At 35.4% G+C, this 17,404-nt stretch overlaps 1 protein-coding gene across 6 annotated transcripts in view; it reads right to left on the bottom strand.

Moving 5' to 3' along the window:
- The window catches only part of LOC132696097 (breast cancer anti-estrogen resistance protein 3 homolog), a 105,599-nt gene that overhangs the window by 4,105 nt on the left and 84,090 nt on the right, over positions 1-17,404 (bottom strand). For all 6 annotated transcript variants that reach the window (XM_060660711.1, XM_060660707.1, XM_060660708.1 and 3 more), the window contains 4 exons: positions 8,894-9,236; positions 8,521-8,743; positions 6,650-6,886; positions 1,861-2,529 (listed from right to left, as the gene is read on the bottom strand). In XM_060660711.1, the coding sequence (XP_060516694.1) occupies positions 1,861-2,529; positions 6,650-6,886; positions 8,521-8,743; positions 8,894-9,236 (1,472 nt within the window). The remainder of the gene's footprint in view (positions 1-1,860; positions 2,530-6,649; positions 6,887-8,520; positions 8,744-8,893; positions 9,237-17,404) is intronic.

Here is a 17,404-nt window from a genome sequence, read left to right as displayed (position 1 = left end):
GAGTTTAAAGTTCTTTATTTATTTGGTTTATTATTTAATTAAAGTGTATCGTTATTGTCCAGCTTCTGCCGTAATTGTTAATTTTTATTTTCTTTCTTCCATTTTTTTTTCATGTAAATTTTTCAAGTGTATATTTAAAGGTGTGATATTGTGTAGTGAAATAATGAATAAAATGAAATAAAAAAAACCTTTTGGAGTTCTGAAAGAGAAAGTAATACTGCTAATGAAAAACCCCAGAATAGTTGCTTCATATTTGCAGTTACAAATTTAAATAAATTAATAAATTCCTTTATTGCCAACTAAATCTTTTCAGGCAACGCAAGGTCAAAAAATGTTGAAACTAGCAGTATTAGGTTAATAATTATGGTTAGTTTTAGTTTATTATTATTTATATTATTATTACTACTAGTATTATTGCGCCTTTATTATCCAAAAAGTAAGAAACTTTACAATTACAATCATGACAAATTAAGAAATAAAATAGGATAATAGGCAAAGTATCACCCAAAGGGCGATTGTCGAACTTAACCTTTTGTATTCAAAGAAAAAACACTCATGGACATAAATCTAAGCAATCAGTTCTTATACAAGTATATAGTTATAATAAAAAGTAAATAATTTTAACTTTTTTTGGTAATTAAGTAAGGATAAGCCAAAAAATATACTGGTAATTTGTTGATTTAGTAGCTTTGTATGAAAAATATCTTTCAAATAATGCCGTGTTATGTCAAGGTAAAAGAAGTAACTGTTTTTTTTTTTCGTATATGAGTACTATTTAGCTGTATAAAAGATACAAAACTTGTTAACAAATAATTGGTTTGAATGTTTTGAAAGTAATATTGAGGTAGCGAAGCTATTTCCAGGAGTTAAGCTTCAGACGTTTCTGTTTCTGTATCTATAACTTGACTGATCCTGCTAAACTTCTAATATTGTAAAAAAAATAATCGGAACTTTCTGGAGTGTGTCAGTATCCCTCGCCATTAAAGCTGCGCCATAAACTGAATCAGAGATTGTTTAAAGTTGGAACCCATTATTTCACAATTCGATTCGCTCATTTTTAAGTTTAGAAGATTGATGACGTAGTCAACTTATGTCAATATGGCTACAGAAGATAAGGAAAGAGCAGAGGTCCCAAGATTGAGCCTTAGAGAACACCCTGTGTCATAAAAAATATGCTAGATTTACCATTATTGTTGGGATCTTTTGTCAAAATAAGAGTTGATTAATTTAGAGGATTTGAAAACCAAACAAAGAACCTTTGACAAAGAATGTTGTAATTTAGCAGAATAAGACAAGATCCTTCATTTCGCGCATTGAAAGTTACAAAAGATTTACTGTGTATCCGCGCGTTTTGTTCTTCCATTAGAAGTCATTCATTTGTGAATGCATATTTTTTTCTAGAACCTTGGATACAGTAGGTAAGATAGGAATTTGTTTTTATATGTCAGTGGGATTCAAATTTTTTAGAAGTGAAATCGCAATGGTATTTTCCCAAAAATCCGAAAATATTGAATATCTAATGCACTTATTTATGATGTATATTAGGTTATTAATTATAAGATCTGATGTAATAATAATCATTTTTATGGATAGATTGTCCAACTCAGCAGCATTAGTATTTATAAAAGTCAAACGTTTGTTAATATCAACCTCGCTAACCTTATTAAAACTAAAAGTTAATATGGAGCTAGGCTTATTGTACCTATTTAAAAGTTGAAGCTGTGAGCCAGATTTAGAAACACAAAGCATAGAAATAAACTATTGCTAGAGCTTGAACCATAACTTTTGTTCATGTCCTATTGACTCCCGGATTCACACACTAAATAACTTGATGACATTCCAATGACACGTTTTGCGTACCTTTCTATCAGGTCGTGTCTGAACTGGCGGCCGTGGGGTAGGGTGGCGAGCTCGATTCCGCTCGACAGCTTGGGCTCCTCCCCTTTACCGAAGATCAGATCCAAATCGGTCCTGGTCAAGTGGTTCGCCAGGATTCGGGACCCAGACTCGTGGAGAGTCATCTTGATCCTGCGCAACGCTTGCGCGTCAAGCGGTTTGTTCTCATTGACGGGGAGCAGCAACGTCTGGAAAATATCCAGGTCGAACCTGCTCTGAGGTGGCGGCGCCGGCGTCGACTCGGCCATCTTGGCGAGTTTCTCTTCCGCTTCGAAACAATCGACGGCGAAATTCTTGAGCGTGGTAGACGATTCGGAAGCGGACATGTTGTAACGGGGGTTCTTGATTATCACGCCGGATCCTTTCTGGAGTTCCACGGGGTCTCCTGCCGCCGAACTCAACGCCGAATCTCCGGATCCGTTACCGGAATCGGAACCGCTCGCGTGATACGACGTCACTCTTTGGAGACCCCCGTGCGAGGGGAACCCCAGGGTGGAGGAATCTGCGGACTCCGTTCTAGACAGACTGGGAATCCTGGAAGGCTTCGGGGGCGGAGATTCGATGCCCGAGTCGACCGCGTCGCTCAAGAAACGACGTTCCGTACACGGGGAGAGAGTCGGGTCACTCGTTATTCTTCAAAAAAATATATTTGATAGTTTTTATAACAATTATATATATATAGAAAGATAGATAGATAGACAGGGTGTCCTACAACTTGACTGCCATAGCTTGGGAGTATGTTACTGCTGTGATTTCAAGTTAAAAATGTCCAATGAACATATAAGAGGAACGCTATTCTAACTGAGATACAAGCATTTGAAAGAAAGCCTTTTATTTTTTTAATTTTATAATACTTTCAGCATGACCTAATGTTTTCAGTCTTCCCCATAAAAAAGGGATCTAAAGGATAACGTCTTCCAATCCACCGGTTTGTATAATTTTAATAAAGAAATTCTGTTATTTATCGACCAAAGTGAAGAGGTGCGCCATCGTACTGAATCCACATTCGTTGCCTTACATTAAGAACATCAGTCAGTAATATTGGAATATCATTTTCAATTAAATGTAAATACGAATGGCCCTGATAAACGGCAGTGGCAGTTATAAACGCACCAATGAGGTGGTCATCAATAATGCCACACCAAATATTCATCGAAAATCAATTTTGAAAATGGAATCCCGAGTTTGTCGTGGATTTTCAATTGCCCAACAATGTGAATTCCTGGTGTTATTGATACCATTTCGGGTCAATGAGGCTTCATCACTAAATTATATTATTCGACTAAATTCAAGTCACGAAGCCTAGTCGGTTTTAAAGCTTGTACAGGTAAGATGTGGTACGGGCACAAACCGAAATTGAGTAAAGTTCTCTATACTCTCATCCAGCACATTAACTCTATTATCTACTCTTCGGACATTAGTAGAAGGTTGATCATCAATCATATCGGTATTGCCTTTTCTTCTTAACTTCTTCTTCTTTTCGTAACTGTAGGAAACTCATCTGTTTCTCTCATCAACATCGATGAACATTGCTAAAAACAGTTCTATAAGGCACTCCTTTACGAGTGCTAAGTCGTGGACGATTTAAATCAACTGCCGCTCGTCTGTTTTTGAACTTTTTGAACTTTTTAATATTATGTCGTCCATGTCGTAAACGACTTAAATATGGAATAATAATTTATAATAATAAAGAATAAAATTGGATTTAAAGAAAAAAATATTTTGAGCATTTTTTTACAATAAACAGAAAATATACAGGGTGGGTCAAAAAGTAGATGCCGATACCAAGTTCCTTTTTATTAATGGAAGACAATTTTTACTTCTTATGAGCTAAACAATAAAAACCAGACATTTTATTTTGAAATTAACAGGTGAGAAGTTAACAGTACCAGTAATGTTCTTAATTGTCAACATTACATTTCTGTCAGTAAATAAAGTGAATATGAAATGAAATGAAAACCAGAAAATTGAAATTTCCATTTTCCTTGGATATTTAGATAAAACGAGAACTGAACAAGAAGTATGTAATTTGTTTAATACAACATATCCAGAAAGATCCATAAGAAGATGCACAGTGAGAAAATTTGAGAGAAAAAATTTATAGACCCAGGGTATATAAAAGATCTTTTAAGGTTAGGTCGTCCAAAAACTAATGAGAACACTAGATTAAACCTTTTATTAGAAATTAAAGATGACCACTATCGTTTAAAGTCTGAATTAACGAACATCTTTGCTTGTATTAAAAGAAGAAAAGTCTTATCCACACAAGATTAAATTACTACAGTAGCTGAACGAAGATGATCCAGACTACACTTTTGCGCACCTATGATGGAAATGTGCATCTTAAATCTATATTTTCATTGTCCAATACCGTTTAGTGATGAAGCCATGTTTTGTTTAAATTGTACTGTAAATAAACAAAATTGTAGGTATTGGAGTACAAACAATCCTCGATGGATGAAAGAAAGTCATACACAAGATCCACAAAAAATAAATGTTCGGGCTGGGATTTTAAATAATAAAATTATTGGATCTTCTTTCTTCTATCAAATCTTACTGGAGCCCGATATTTACAATTATTTCAAAATGACTTAATTCGTACTCTCGCAGTTTCTTTCGCAAATCCACATCAGCCTAATATGCTAGATAGACAGATTTGATTTCAACGTCGTATTTCCCGATCCAAGATTTTTATTATTCAATTGTGTTTTGCAATAATGAACCCAAAAGCTAACGGTCGTATAAAAAGCATAGTATGCAAAACTTAAGTCGATAAACTTGTCATCCAAATGTCATTTACCGCACTTGTTGCATAATTACTATATTATGCAACAAGTGCGGTCAACGGAATTTGACTCGCGAGTGACGTAAAAAGTTTACCGAACATGTTGCATACTATACTTTTTGTACGACCGTTAGTTTTTGGATTCATTTTCGCAAAACAACACGAATATATTCCCTGACATGACTGTCAAAATTGACGAACGTCAAAATTCAAAGCGTGGGAAATATCTTCGAAAACATCCGATTGCTCCTAAACCTGTGCTGTAAAATCCCGGAAATGTCCGAAGTGGCTCGGATTCATGGGAAACCAAACTGACGTGTTAAAGTGACGCTTCCCGCACGCTAGATCGGTGTGTAATTAGGTATTTTACAGACGGGAGTAGAAAATAGTATATTATGCAACAAGTGTGGTAAACGGCATTTGACTCACGAGTTTATTTGATACGAGCGGAGTGAGTGTTTAATAAACGAGTGACGTAAAAAGTTTACCGAACGTGTTGCATACTATACTTTTTCTACGATCGTTAGTTTTTGGGTACATTTTCGCAAAACAACACAAATACATTCTTTGACATGACTGTCAAAATTGACAAACGTCAAAATTCACGGCGTGGGAAATATCTCCGAACACATCCGATTGCTCCCAAATCCGTTCGTGGGAAATGACACTGACGTGGTAAAGTGACGCTTCCCGCACGATAGATCGGTGTGTAATTAATTAGGTATTTTACAGACGGGAGTAGAAAAAAATAGTAAATTCTTGTTTACTAAATGCTCTAGAATGGCAGTAGTAAATTGAAATATAGCTGTGGTGGTCGATCTACCCCTTAAATAAGAATGACTCATTTGACAATAGCTGACACATGTTTATACATCATGTCAGTCTAGAGATTGTAACAGTTTCAAATATTTTTGAAAAGCTCGGTAAGAGACTTGTCGGTCTATAATTATTAAGGTAATCAACAAAACATTCATGTTTAAATAATATAAATAATATTTGAAATCTTTAATTGGTCTAGAACAATACAATATCTTAATAGATTGTTTTACAATAGTGGTTAGAATTTCTTCTTCTCCACTATTTTATTTTATTGTTGGGATATATTCATAAATAGATATAAGGACTGATTATTATCAATGAAATTACCTTAATAAGTCATATGCTCTCAAGTTGCAAATTTTAATTTTCCATTGATTTCCGACAAGATTTTAATTTATTATCAGAATTTATTTTTTCTGAGCATATTTGCCGTATTACTTTTTTCTTTTCATTGTACATTATTTTTAAATCTTTATTTTCGATAAAACCTTGCAATTAGTTTTAGTATTTATTTACTTTTTTCACATTCACACTGATTCAAAATTCAAAATGATTCTCTAGATGGTTGCATTGCATTTATCTGCCCTGAAAACGTTTTCTCAATCATGATGTCCCATTTTTGCTCCGCTCATTGAAATTTCATATCAAGGAAAATTATTGTCTGCTTCACTAAAAATAAAAAAGGACAATTGTTGCACCTGATACGTGATTGTTTTTGAAATAGTACGGCGGCTAAACAGATTCTAGGATTAAAAATAAAGGCATTGATGGAGGAACTTTTGAGGAAAAAAGATCCATATATTTACACAAGTAGCCAAGCAGCGCTCAAAAATCCACTGAGAAATAAAATCCGTTTCAGATTTCTTCTGGGAAGCCTTAAAATGTTGGTAATACTAACTTACTCTGAGATGGGTACTACTAGTCTGTTCTTCCGCACATCTTAGACAGAGAGTTAAAGGGATTAGATAAGTTACAACAAAATGTGTAATGTAAAAAGCATGGACTTCAATTCAAAGACGAAAATGGGAATCCCGGAGCCACTATTAGCCTATAATAGACAAAAACTCACCACGAGTTATTATGGCGCATGATTTCGGAAGATGGAACCTTAGGCCTAACGTACTGCGAATGCCATCTGGTTGCACTTACCTGCAATTCCGTCCGAGCGTGTTTGCGCTACAGGACAACGACAGTTTGGTGTTGTTGGTGATCCTTGGCAGAGAATGGGTGGAGAACTTTAAGCCTGACGCCACTCCGTCCGAGCCAACCGACCTAGTCATCAAGGGCGGTTGGATGACTCCGTCAGCGCTGTTGCACTTCTCCTGTGCCATCCTGTTCACTTCCGACGGAGTCAGTGATTGTGACCGTTGCTTTTTTGATGGCAATCTGTGAATCGTGATTCTGTTTATGTATCTCCATTTATTAAGAACAAGTCAAGAACAACGGCCTGTAGTGGCGCAACTAGAGGTGCGGGGAGCCTACTGAGAATTTAGCTCCTCCAGTCTCAACGTTAAGTCTTGATGTGTAATTTCAAAGTGTTAAAAATACTCAAAATACGAGAGTGACGTCTTGGGCCTAACAATGAAAACGATGTTTTTTACTTTTTGCTTTATTTTTCAATATAGTCCCCATAAAGACTGCTACACTTTATTTCGTACCTGTCGGTGATCTAATTTAATTACATATTCGTTATAAATCAAAACGTCGAGCTCCTCAAAATATCTATTCTCAGCTGTAATAACTTCATCGTGGCTCTCAAAACTTTGTTCACCAACCAATTTTTGAGGTTAGGGTGGGTGCTAAGTGGAGACGACGAGAAACCAATTCAAACTTGAATTCGTGACGTATCCGATGAACTGATGTAACAATGGACCAATGTGCTGATGCATTGTCATCGTGAAACAAGAGTTTTAAAAATTTATTCAAATTTATTTATATTGTGCGTTACGTGGCGTCGTTCTTTGAACCGATATTATTATTGAAATTTCCCAAATCGCTCAGTAGCGTATTCGGATTTTCACTAACCTATAATAATTTTTTTAAACATTATATTATTAAATAATGATACACTCTACAATTGCAATTGCAATTTAAATGATTATTTAAAACATTTTTGACTAGTTAATTAAGAAGTGATCAATTGACCGGTCAATTAACAAGTCGTCAATTCACCAGCCCCCCAACACTATGCATAGTAAACGCCATTCACAGTTTTACCTTATTTTACGATAATCAATAAAAATAATTCCCGTTGCATCGCAATAAACACTCGCTAAAACTTTGTTAGCTGACAAAATTGCCTTTTCCTTCTTTGAAGCTGGTTCATCCGTTGCTGTCCACTGTTTTTTGAATGTCATTTATTTTCAGGAGTGTAGTGGTGCCCCATCCATAGTTATAAATAGACATAAAAATTGATCAGGATTTCGTTTATAAATTTCGAAATTCTCACTTCAACCAGTTTTTCTTTTTAATTTTTAAAATATTTTTTATACTATGCTATGCATTAGAGCTTATGCAATCCTTTTTAAATTCTGAAACTAACATTTGAGTATGATGGCGATGCGCCTTTCAGGGTGTTACTCATCTTCCTTTTGCACTTTAGAAGGCTTTAAACGGCACGCTTTTTAAAATCTTCCATTTTTGTAAAAAATGTCAGTAGCATATTCTTTAAAAGACTGTCAAATGTATACTAATTAATGAATTACCTTGAAATTTTGTATACAACATGGCTAACGATAGTAAGTATTATGGTAATAGTTTAGAATAGATAGTACTATGTTAATATACATAAAACATTTTATATGCAGGCGTCATCTCGTCAGGTCCGGGACTTATCAGCCCACTTTCGAAACTCTACCTTGTTAGAACTGAGATACTTTTTTTATTGATATACCGAACATCACAGTTTCATGCTGATCGATACGCGATGCTTCCCATCACCGAGTGTTACCAAGTGCTAAAGCGCTATAACGCCAACGGAGAGTGGCTCTTTTTATATTGTTAAGATTAGGCGCTCTTACCTGGGCGGTCCATCTCTGCGAGTCGGCGAACAAGACGGTCTGTAGGGCTGCAACGGGCTGTGCCGGTACTGTGCCGCTCCCACAGGGGTGGTGGCAGGTGAAGACAGTCGGCTCTGAGGTAGTGGGGTGGGATACTTGGTGGCGTAAAACGATAAGGGGTACATACGATTCACGGGCGACAGTATGCGGGCCTCTGACACAACCGTTATCGGTTTTCCCGAGCCTGAAAGAGTCCTTTAAGCATCTCCCCGAAAAGTTAGTGTTGCCACAACACTCTACATTATATATATGGTAGTTGTAAAAATGAAAATGCAGATCGGAGTAATTGTGGCAACTCTGTCAAAAAAAACTATCGAAAAATCTGGTTGCTGACCGACGTAAAACGTAATGAGGTCCTGCACCGTATCGAAGGCTTCGTCTTCGAACTGATACTGAACTCTCTCGTAGACGGTGTCCGGCTGCAGGTACACCTTGTTGATGACGAAATGCAATGGGTGACCTTTGGTCCTGCAGGTCAACACGTAATTGCCGGGTTGGGAGGTGCAGTCGCGCACCAGGAAGCAGCCTTCCTCCCTGACTATGTCTTCGGCGCGTGCGCGCGGTATCGCACCGTGGTACCATGCGTGGGAACGCAAGTCGCGACTATCCAACGAGAGTTCCCATTCTAGAGCTTTGCGCAGGTCCGTGGCGTTCGACAAGGGATCGGCTACAGGCTCCTAAAAAAGGCCAATGCGAAATATAGCGATTTTAAAACTTATTATTTAAAAAAATAATTATGGGACTTCGCGTGGCACTTTGTGGTTAGTGGTGCGGAACGTGGTTAGTTACAATAGAACCTTGATAACAGTGTTACAGAAATTACTTTCTTTCAAAATGCAAAGTCATTTCCTTTCCTAGATGAAGAGCTCCTATGTTGAAGATAAATATATAAATAATAGATAAATTTAATGCCAACAGGAGAGATAATAACAGGTATTTAATTTCTACCTATAAGCAACAATAGAGGAATAATGTCTTCCTTCTTATAGCCTACACACCAGCCGTATTGAAATACATATCATAAATAACTTAATCTGACCTATCGATATGTTAAATCCCACCCCTCACTGGTTTTGTTATAATTTGTACTTAATATATAAATTACTATATTATTATTATAAAATAAGAAAGGTAAGGTTCGAATTTGTGAATCGTGAGACTCTAATAAATAGTTGCTGGAGAAGGATTCTCCGTTCCAGATAACTACCTTGCACAACCTTAAGATGTAAAAACTTTAAGAACCTACGCTGTACTTTGTCTATCGTATCAATGTGATGATCAAGGAGTTACACTGGATACAAGTCTTTACTTTTCTAATCACGTTGATGATACCCTTAATAAAGCTTTCCGGATGCTTGATTTTAGTAGAGGAAATACCAGGGACTTCACCAGAGCATTAAAAATGTTGTATTGTTCTCTCGCACGTCATCATCTTGAATACGCCTCTTATGTCTACTCTCCCTTCCATATCTCGGAATGTAACTGTCGGAAAGATTTTTGGTAAAAAAATTTACAATTAAAGCGACCTAAAGAAAATGCTGCAAATTATTTTTTAATTTCTAGAATGGCCGCTAAGAGGCGTAATCGCGTCTTTGAATTTTAAATCCTGTTGTACACAGACAACTAAAATGAACACCGAATTAAAGTTGGGATAAATTTAATTCTCTTACATAGAATAGCCTCTTAAGGTGGAGGTAGAGGTGGTGGACGGAAGGGGTGTCTGAACATTTTCGGAAATAAATGTTAATAACTTTAGAACGGCTATCAAACTTGAAAAGGGCTTCTTTGGCCATCGATGCTGCCCTGGAGGAATTGATTTCAATTACTTGTATGGTCGTTAAATAGATCGAAAAGATAGAAAGATGGAAACTAACATGCTAGTGAAGACCATAGATCGGTATTTCTTCCCTAAAGAAATAAGAACAAGATAAGGTCGCCATCAAAATATATACAAATTTACCATTAGAACACCAAGATTATATTCGAAATATAATAATATATATAATGTACGTTTGAATATTGCAATAATGAAACACTATAATACAAATAAAACACCAAGATCTTTGTGTTTTAATGCAGAATACTCTATCGTATAGATTTTATCAGAACTTGTTGCGTTTTAAATATTTTGAAAATAAACACGACACATATCAAGCGGTTCTACAGGTGGAAATATATTATGCAACATGTGTGGTAAATGATTTCATTTGACACGAGTGAAAAAGTTTACCGAACGTGTTGCATACTATACTTTTTCTACGACCGTTTTTGGGTACATGTTCGCCAACCAACACGAATACATTCACTGACATGACCTTCAGAATTGACAAACGTCAAAATTCAAGGCGTGGAAAAACCCGTGCGGTAAAATCCCGGAAATATCCGAACTGGCTCGGATCCGTGGGAAACGAAAACGTGGTAAAGTGACGCTTCCCGCACGCTAGATCGGTGTGTAATTAGGCCTTTTACAAACGGGTGTAGAAAAAAGCATTTTTTGACAAGTAGGGCCACCAAAATACATTACAAATGGCTAGAATCCTAATATGGTTGGCACTTAAACATCACCATTATAATTTTTACTATTTTATTTTCCAAAACACACTCGGATTTTAGAAAATTTGAATTTCATGTGGACAGATGGAAAATATTCAATCATATTGATCATATCAATTATTATTGACATTTTAAATATAATTTTTGTATTTCGAGGTGAAATTTATATAGTATATCTCTCCAAAAGAACGAAATTAGAATTAGAATTATTGTTAAAATTAGCCTGTATGTCCCTACGAAAGCAATTCATAGTTTTGACTTTCAAGTCTCCGTAAGAATAGTCTTATTTCTAGGACTAGAAATTTGTATGATTGACATTTTCCCATCGTTTCATATTTTCTTGAACAAAGTCTATAATAATTTTATATTATCTTGTTAGTCTTGAATCTTTAAATTCCTTAAATAATAATAATAATAATAATAGTAATAATAATAATAATAATAGTAATAATAATAATAATAATAATAATAATATTAATTATTATTATTATAATAATAATCTCTTACTTTTACTCACCATAATTTTTTATTTTATTTTGTTAACTGCTATTAACTTTAATTGTTATTATTAATATTGTAATTGGGCTTTTACCATTGAAAAATAAATCAATTATAGAGTTCTTACGATTTGTTTTAAATAATGGCGATCACTAATGACTAAATAATCAATACTTTGCAGAGAATGTTTAAAATTATTAAAGTAAAAATAACGACAGTAAAACCTTAACCAAAAATTTTCTGGTCCATTCAAACTGCAGCAGTGCCGTGTCTCGTTTACTGTCTGTGAGTAGCCCAACTTGCCGATATGCAATGTAATCATTTTCAATAAGTACAAGTACAAGTACAAGGAGAAGAAATACTAAATAACCACTGCTAAGTTTTTTTTCGGTAAACCAGGTGAAGTGGTGTGTACAATTTTACCTCGGTCTTTTTGGCATAATTCTCGTCTTTGACTGAATTTTTCGGTCTGGATTAGTTTATACTTGGATTGCTTTGATTTGGTGTGGCATTTCGCAAACATTCAGCGCTTTTTATATCATGGCATGTGCCTCGGAGGGTAAAGACTGCCCGGACTGAAATGAGCATCCTCGTAGTTAATAACCCGATAGTGTTCGCAGAGGATTTTGATTTCTTTCGAGCTCAACTAAGCTTCGCCTTTAGCTAAGAAAATAGCACATGCAATTGCCCAGCGTCAATACTTCTTAACACCCACTTTTGAAGTTGGAAACATTCATCCAATGAATATTGGCAAAACCTTGCACAGAGCTGGGTTCCAAGGTATAACGAAAATTAATAAAAAAGGAGCTAATTAATAAAATTGGATTTGAACATCAGAGTATGCTAATGAATTTTTGTTAAATGAAAGTTTCAGTTCCGCTAGAGGTTATAATATGTTCATCTGTTCATCCCGCAACGTCTGGCCACTTGCACACAGAACGAGTTAAAGATGTAGGGGATCAACTCATCGAGAAAAATTTTTGCTCGGAAGCGGCAGCTTATACAGCAGAAGAGCAGAAGGATCCCGGGCCAGGTTGATAAAAATATTAAATGCAAAAAGAGTCTTTAGAAGAAGCAAAGTACTTGCTATTTCTGGCGAAACAGTAGTTATAATCTGCGTCAATTGTTGCTGATTTGGCCACGTCAAAAATAACTGTAGAGGCAGGCTCGTTGTGGTTTTTGAATAGCAGAAGATTTTCCCAGTTTAAATAGAAAAACTCAAATTAAAACTCCTTATCTAACAAGTTTCCAGAGCGGTTCCTCATATACATCATTACTTACAAGAAAAACGTGTGATACACCAGTCATCAAAATAAATAAAATAGCCCATGAACAAATTTTGTTACACTAGGTTTGTTGCACTAGGTTTGAAGCATTCAAGAAAGACGTCATGTCAATAAGGAATAGGGATGAAAATTGTGTCAACAATATCCAACAATACTTTGCGTTCTTTTGACCTATGGATTGGATAGCATCGGTTGACCTAGAAGGGTTAAAAAATGAAAAGGTTCTCTTAATTACTAGTTTTAATCTAACAGTAGTTGTCACATAGTAAAACTAAGTTTAAGTTTTAAACATATGTATTTTATAATTACTGTATAATGAATAGTGTTCATTGGAACATTTGCGTGGCTGAAAAAAATGCTATCATTAGAGTCATCAGATTTTAATGCTCAACGAAACCTTACTTAAACCCAATACTAAATTTAAAATATCAGGGATTTCATCTGTAACTAACCAAATGGTGCTGATGGTATAGCTATTTTCTTGAAAACTAAAATAAAATATAATATCATTGGCTTAAGCAGAATAGAGATAATAGAGAGGTGTCAGGTTATTCTTGCAGAGTCCGAGGATTTTTTTATTTGCTCTGTCTACATTCCTCCAGATATTTGTTTAGTCAGGGAAAGCCTCGATTCAATTTTCGGTTCCGTAATAAAGCAGTCCTCTTTATGGGAGATTTTAATACCTATAATTTCTCAGGTGAGCTACTCACGGGGAAGTAGAAGTGGTAACATTCTTTATGATTTCATTAAGGATCACGATTTGTGTGTACTAAATGATGGATCAGCTACTCGTCTCACACGCCTAGGTGTACACAGCACTCTAGAAGTGGGTTTTTGTTTCCAGAGACTGTCTGGACTTTCTGACTGCAGGATCCTCCAGGATACAGCGAATAGCGATCATTTTCTTGTGTATCATCAGAAATAACCGGCGCAAAGCCATCTCCCAATACTAATGCAAAAGAAATTTGAGGCAGTATTAGAAAGGTACCATGTACCAAAATTATCATTTTTCCTTGAACTTCTCAATCCCACAAGATATGTCTGATTTTTTGCCTCAACCTCCCTCCATGTTACGTAACATTGCCGAATGCCACTTCTCATCAGAATATACGGAAATGTTCCATATCTCAGCATTTGTCGCTGCTGCTATCGGAAAAGCAAGAGTCCCGTGTGGATAAAGTGCCTTTCAGAGTGCTCGACCATCTTCCTTGTGAATGAGCAAATACTTCGGAGGGAAACTACCATCCCAAAGACGTGGAAAACACAAATGGTGATTCCTAATTCCTAAACCTGGCAGAGATCCCGTAGTGTTATCTTCCCACAGACCCATCAACTCTTGAAATTATGATCAATAATAAACTGGAATGGTTCGTAGAGAACCAGAAAGGGTAAGGGAATTTTTGACAACCTTGTCAGACCCCATTTGGACTATGGAGCCACTTTCTTCGGTGGTAGGCGAAGACAGACCATTTCTCAATTCGAGGCTTTGAGAATAGCTCTGGGGTATATGAAGTGCACACCTACCTACTGGGGGAAGCAAGTGAGATAGATTTGAAACACAGAAGATATGTGCCAGCTTATTGGGCAGTGAAACCTTAGCAACGGTTAGACGGTTATATATCACCTATAATGATTGCTATTTCTTTTTTCGAATGAAGTATTCCTGGACTTGTGGATGCGTTTGAAAGAGTCGATTCACTGTTAGATCCACTCTATAAGAGCCTACTCCATCCCTGTTTCTCTTATCCACCGCCGAACCTGTTAAGTTCCGTTCAAATTCAGGACATAAAACTAAAGAAAGAATAATTCCAAATTATTTGAGTCTTGGGCTCCTAATTTTCAGCTATTAGATGACTCAAAGGATAAACAAGACCCTGTTGGTTTTAAAATGGGACAAAGCCTGCCAAGTGATTTATCCATTTGCTCTGCCGAGATTTACGCTATTGGAGGAGCTCTTAATTGGATTGAATGCAATTACATCAACAAAGCAGCCATTCTTTCAGACTCCAAAAGTGCCCTTGAAGATATCAATAACACTGGGATGGATGCAACCATTTAAGCCTGAAGGTTAAAAATAAACTAATTACCTCAATAACAACTCAAAATAAGAACATCTCACTATGCTGGATACCAATTCATAGAAGCATAAAAGACAACGATATTGCTGACCAGATAACCAATGCTGCTCGACTAGAACTTCACATTAAGTTTTACGGAGTTTTTCTCTAAATTAAAGCATAACATCTGGAATGCTTGGAGCGGCAGACGGAAATCTATATTAGGCAAAGGAGTTAATTTCAGCTCACATCTAAACCCCATTTTTTTTACATTTTCTGATTATTTTGTCCCTATTTTTCCCATCCTGAGCAGCAGTATTCAAAAAGCGTAAAAAAACACAACTAACAATTCAAACTAGGTAACCACGTTTAATTAGCTCAATAAAGGTCTGTTTACGCTCGTTTTTGAAATTTAATAGTATGTCATGCAATAAGTTTGGTGGCGCCATTTTAGGCACGAGTTTATCTGCGCGTTGACATACTTTACTTTTTCTAACACCAACAATTAGTGTAAGTTTTCTGGCCTACTCCATCTTCCTAGCACCCAAGCCATTAAATTGAAAATTAGGAATATTAATTTCAAAAATTTGTTTGACCAATTTTAAGAATGCTTATTTCAGAACTGGTTGGTCGCACGTACAATATAACACAAATTAACATTTTCTACTCTTCCATTTGATGTTACTTGGTATCACAAAAGTTTTATACTGTTGAACTTACCTCAATGATATGCAGGAAGGTATAAAAGAGGTATGTCCCATCTATTCAGCTAAACAAATATATTATTTTTTTGCATAGCTTTTCAAAGTAAGTTTCATCTTCATACATCTGTTGTCAGATTTATACTATTTAATTACCTGAAGGAAATTAAATCTTCAAGTGCGTAATCCATTCGATTCCATTTTTACTTATTTTTTTCTACTTCGCGGTGTTCAAATCCCGTTTTACAAATAAGTACATGTCCACCCTACATACACAGCTAATAATTATATTGATTTCTTCTAGCTTCCTTTGCAGTTTATTAAAAGTGGTTTTGATAGAAGGAATATTGAGCGGAATATATTTTCATTCTATCATATCTAAATCACTATATCTATCATAACTGGAAAACGTCTGTTAAAATACCATTAGTGTTTAAAATCTACCGAAAACATCCAATTGCTCTGAAACGTCTGAACCACAAAAAACTCTTGAATCACATTGTAAAGATAAAATTTCACGAAAACATAAGCAAAGAATGCTCCTCGCTTGAAACTTGAAACTTGAAATGTTTGGCTAAAGTTATAAGAAAAAATTAATTATATGATTTGTATTTCATTTTGATTATTTGATTGTATTATTGATTGCATGTTTTAATAAAATAACAATATAAATTGAATGAATCAAAGAAATAATACAAATCTATAAACAACTTTAGAACCTTCAAATAGAATAAAAAAAAACAACATAACATGCGTGATCTAGATGTTTAAATGTGAAAATACCGTTCATTTATTTTCTGTATATTTCTTACATTAATTTATTTTGTCAATAAATTAAATATATATCTTGTATTATTATTACGGCATTTATTCAAGTGTCAAACTTCGTTTAAGTTTGAGTTATTTATTTTAAGTCCTTTAGATATTATTGAGAGAAACAATAGATAAAACATTTTTTTAAGTTAATTGCTATACTGTACCTTGTCGAAAAATATTGCATCAAATAAGGGGAAATATTTGGGTAAATATAGTGAGAGATTGGGGTAATACCAGGATATACGGGGAAATATTGGATTTACCTATGGGGAAATATTTATCTAAATTTTGGGAGGTGGTTTCATTCTCACCCTTACCTATGAATAAATCATTTTTTGTTGTTAAGTAAAAAAAAAATAAAGACGATTTATTTTGAGAGACACTATACAAATATTATTCCGCCGCGTTACAACGCATTATTGCATTTTCGACAAGGGAAACTACCGGAAAACTAAACGAAGTTAATATAAAATTTAACCCGTAGTGGAGAACTTTGCCACTTTATCATTTTCGCAAGACGGCTCACGAAGTCGAAGCCCTTTTAACACGTGCTAGAAATGACGAAATCGATCAAAATACCGGGGGGCGGGGGCTGGAGGCAACAATAACAGGTCCCCGATATTGATAATTGTCCTTTTGAGGAAAATTCTCTCTCCGTTTTGAAAAGGATGCTTGCGGATTTTAGTTAATCCCGACTTGAGCGCCATTCGTACTTCGCAATCTAGAAAGTTCAACGGCTCGCCTGAATAAAAGATAAATCTCGAAAATATCTCCAACTGCCAGAGAGCTTTTCAGCGCTTTTGGCACGTTCGACGGTTTACTGCATGAAACCGGACTAATTTATACTGATATTATAATAAAAATAAAATAAAAAATGTTTGTATGCGGACAAAAAAGTATAAAAATGACTTTAATTACTTTACATGCAAAAAGG

The sequence above is a fragment of the Cylas formicarius genome, unplaced genomic scaffold (genome assembly GCF_029955315.1).
Source record: "Cylas formicarius isolate icCylForm1 unplaced genomic scaffold, icCylForm1.1 PGA_scaffold_1__22_contigs__length_36826433, whole genome shotgun sequence".
Classification (NCBI taxonomy): Eukaryota; Metazoa; Arthropoda; class Insecta; order Coleoptera; family Brentidae; genus Cylas; species Cylas formicarius.
Note: the sequence above shows the minus strand (reverse complement) of the source record. Positions and strands in the feature narration are given on the sequence as shown.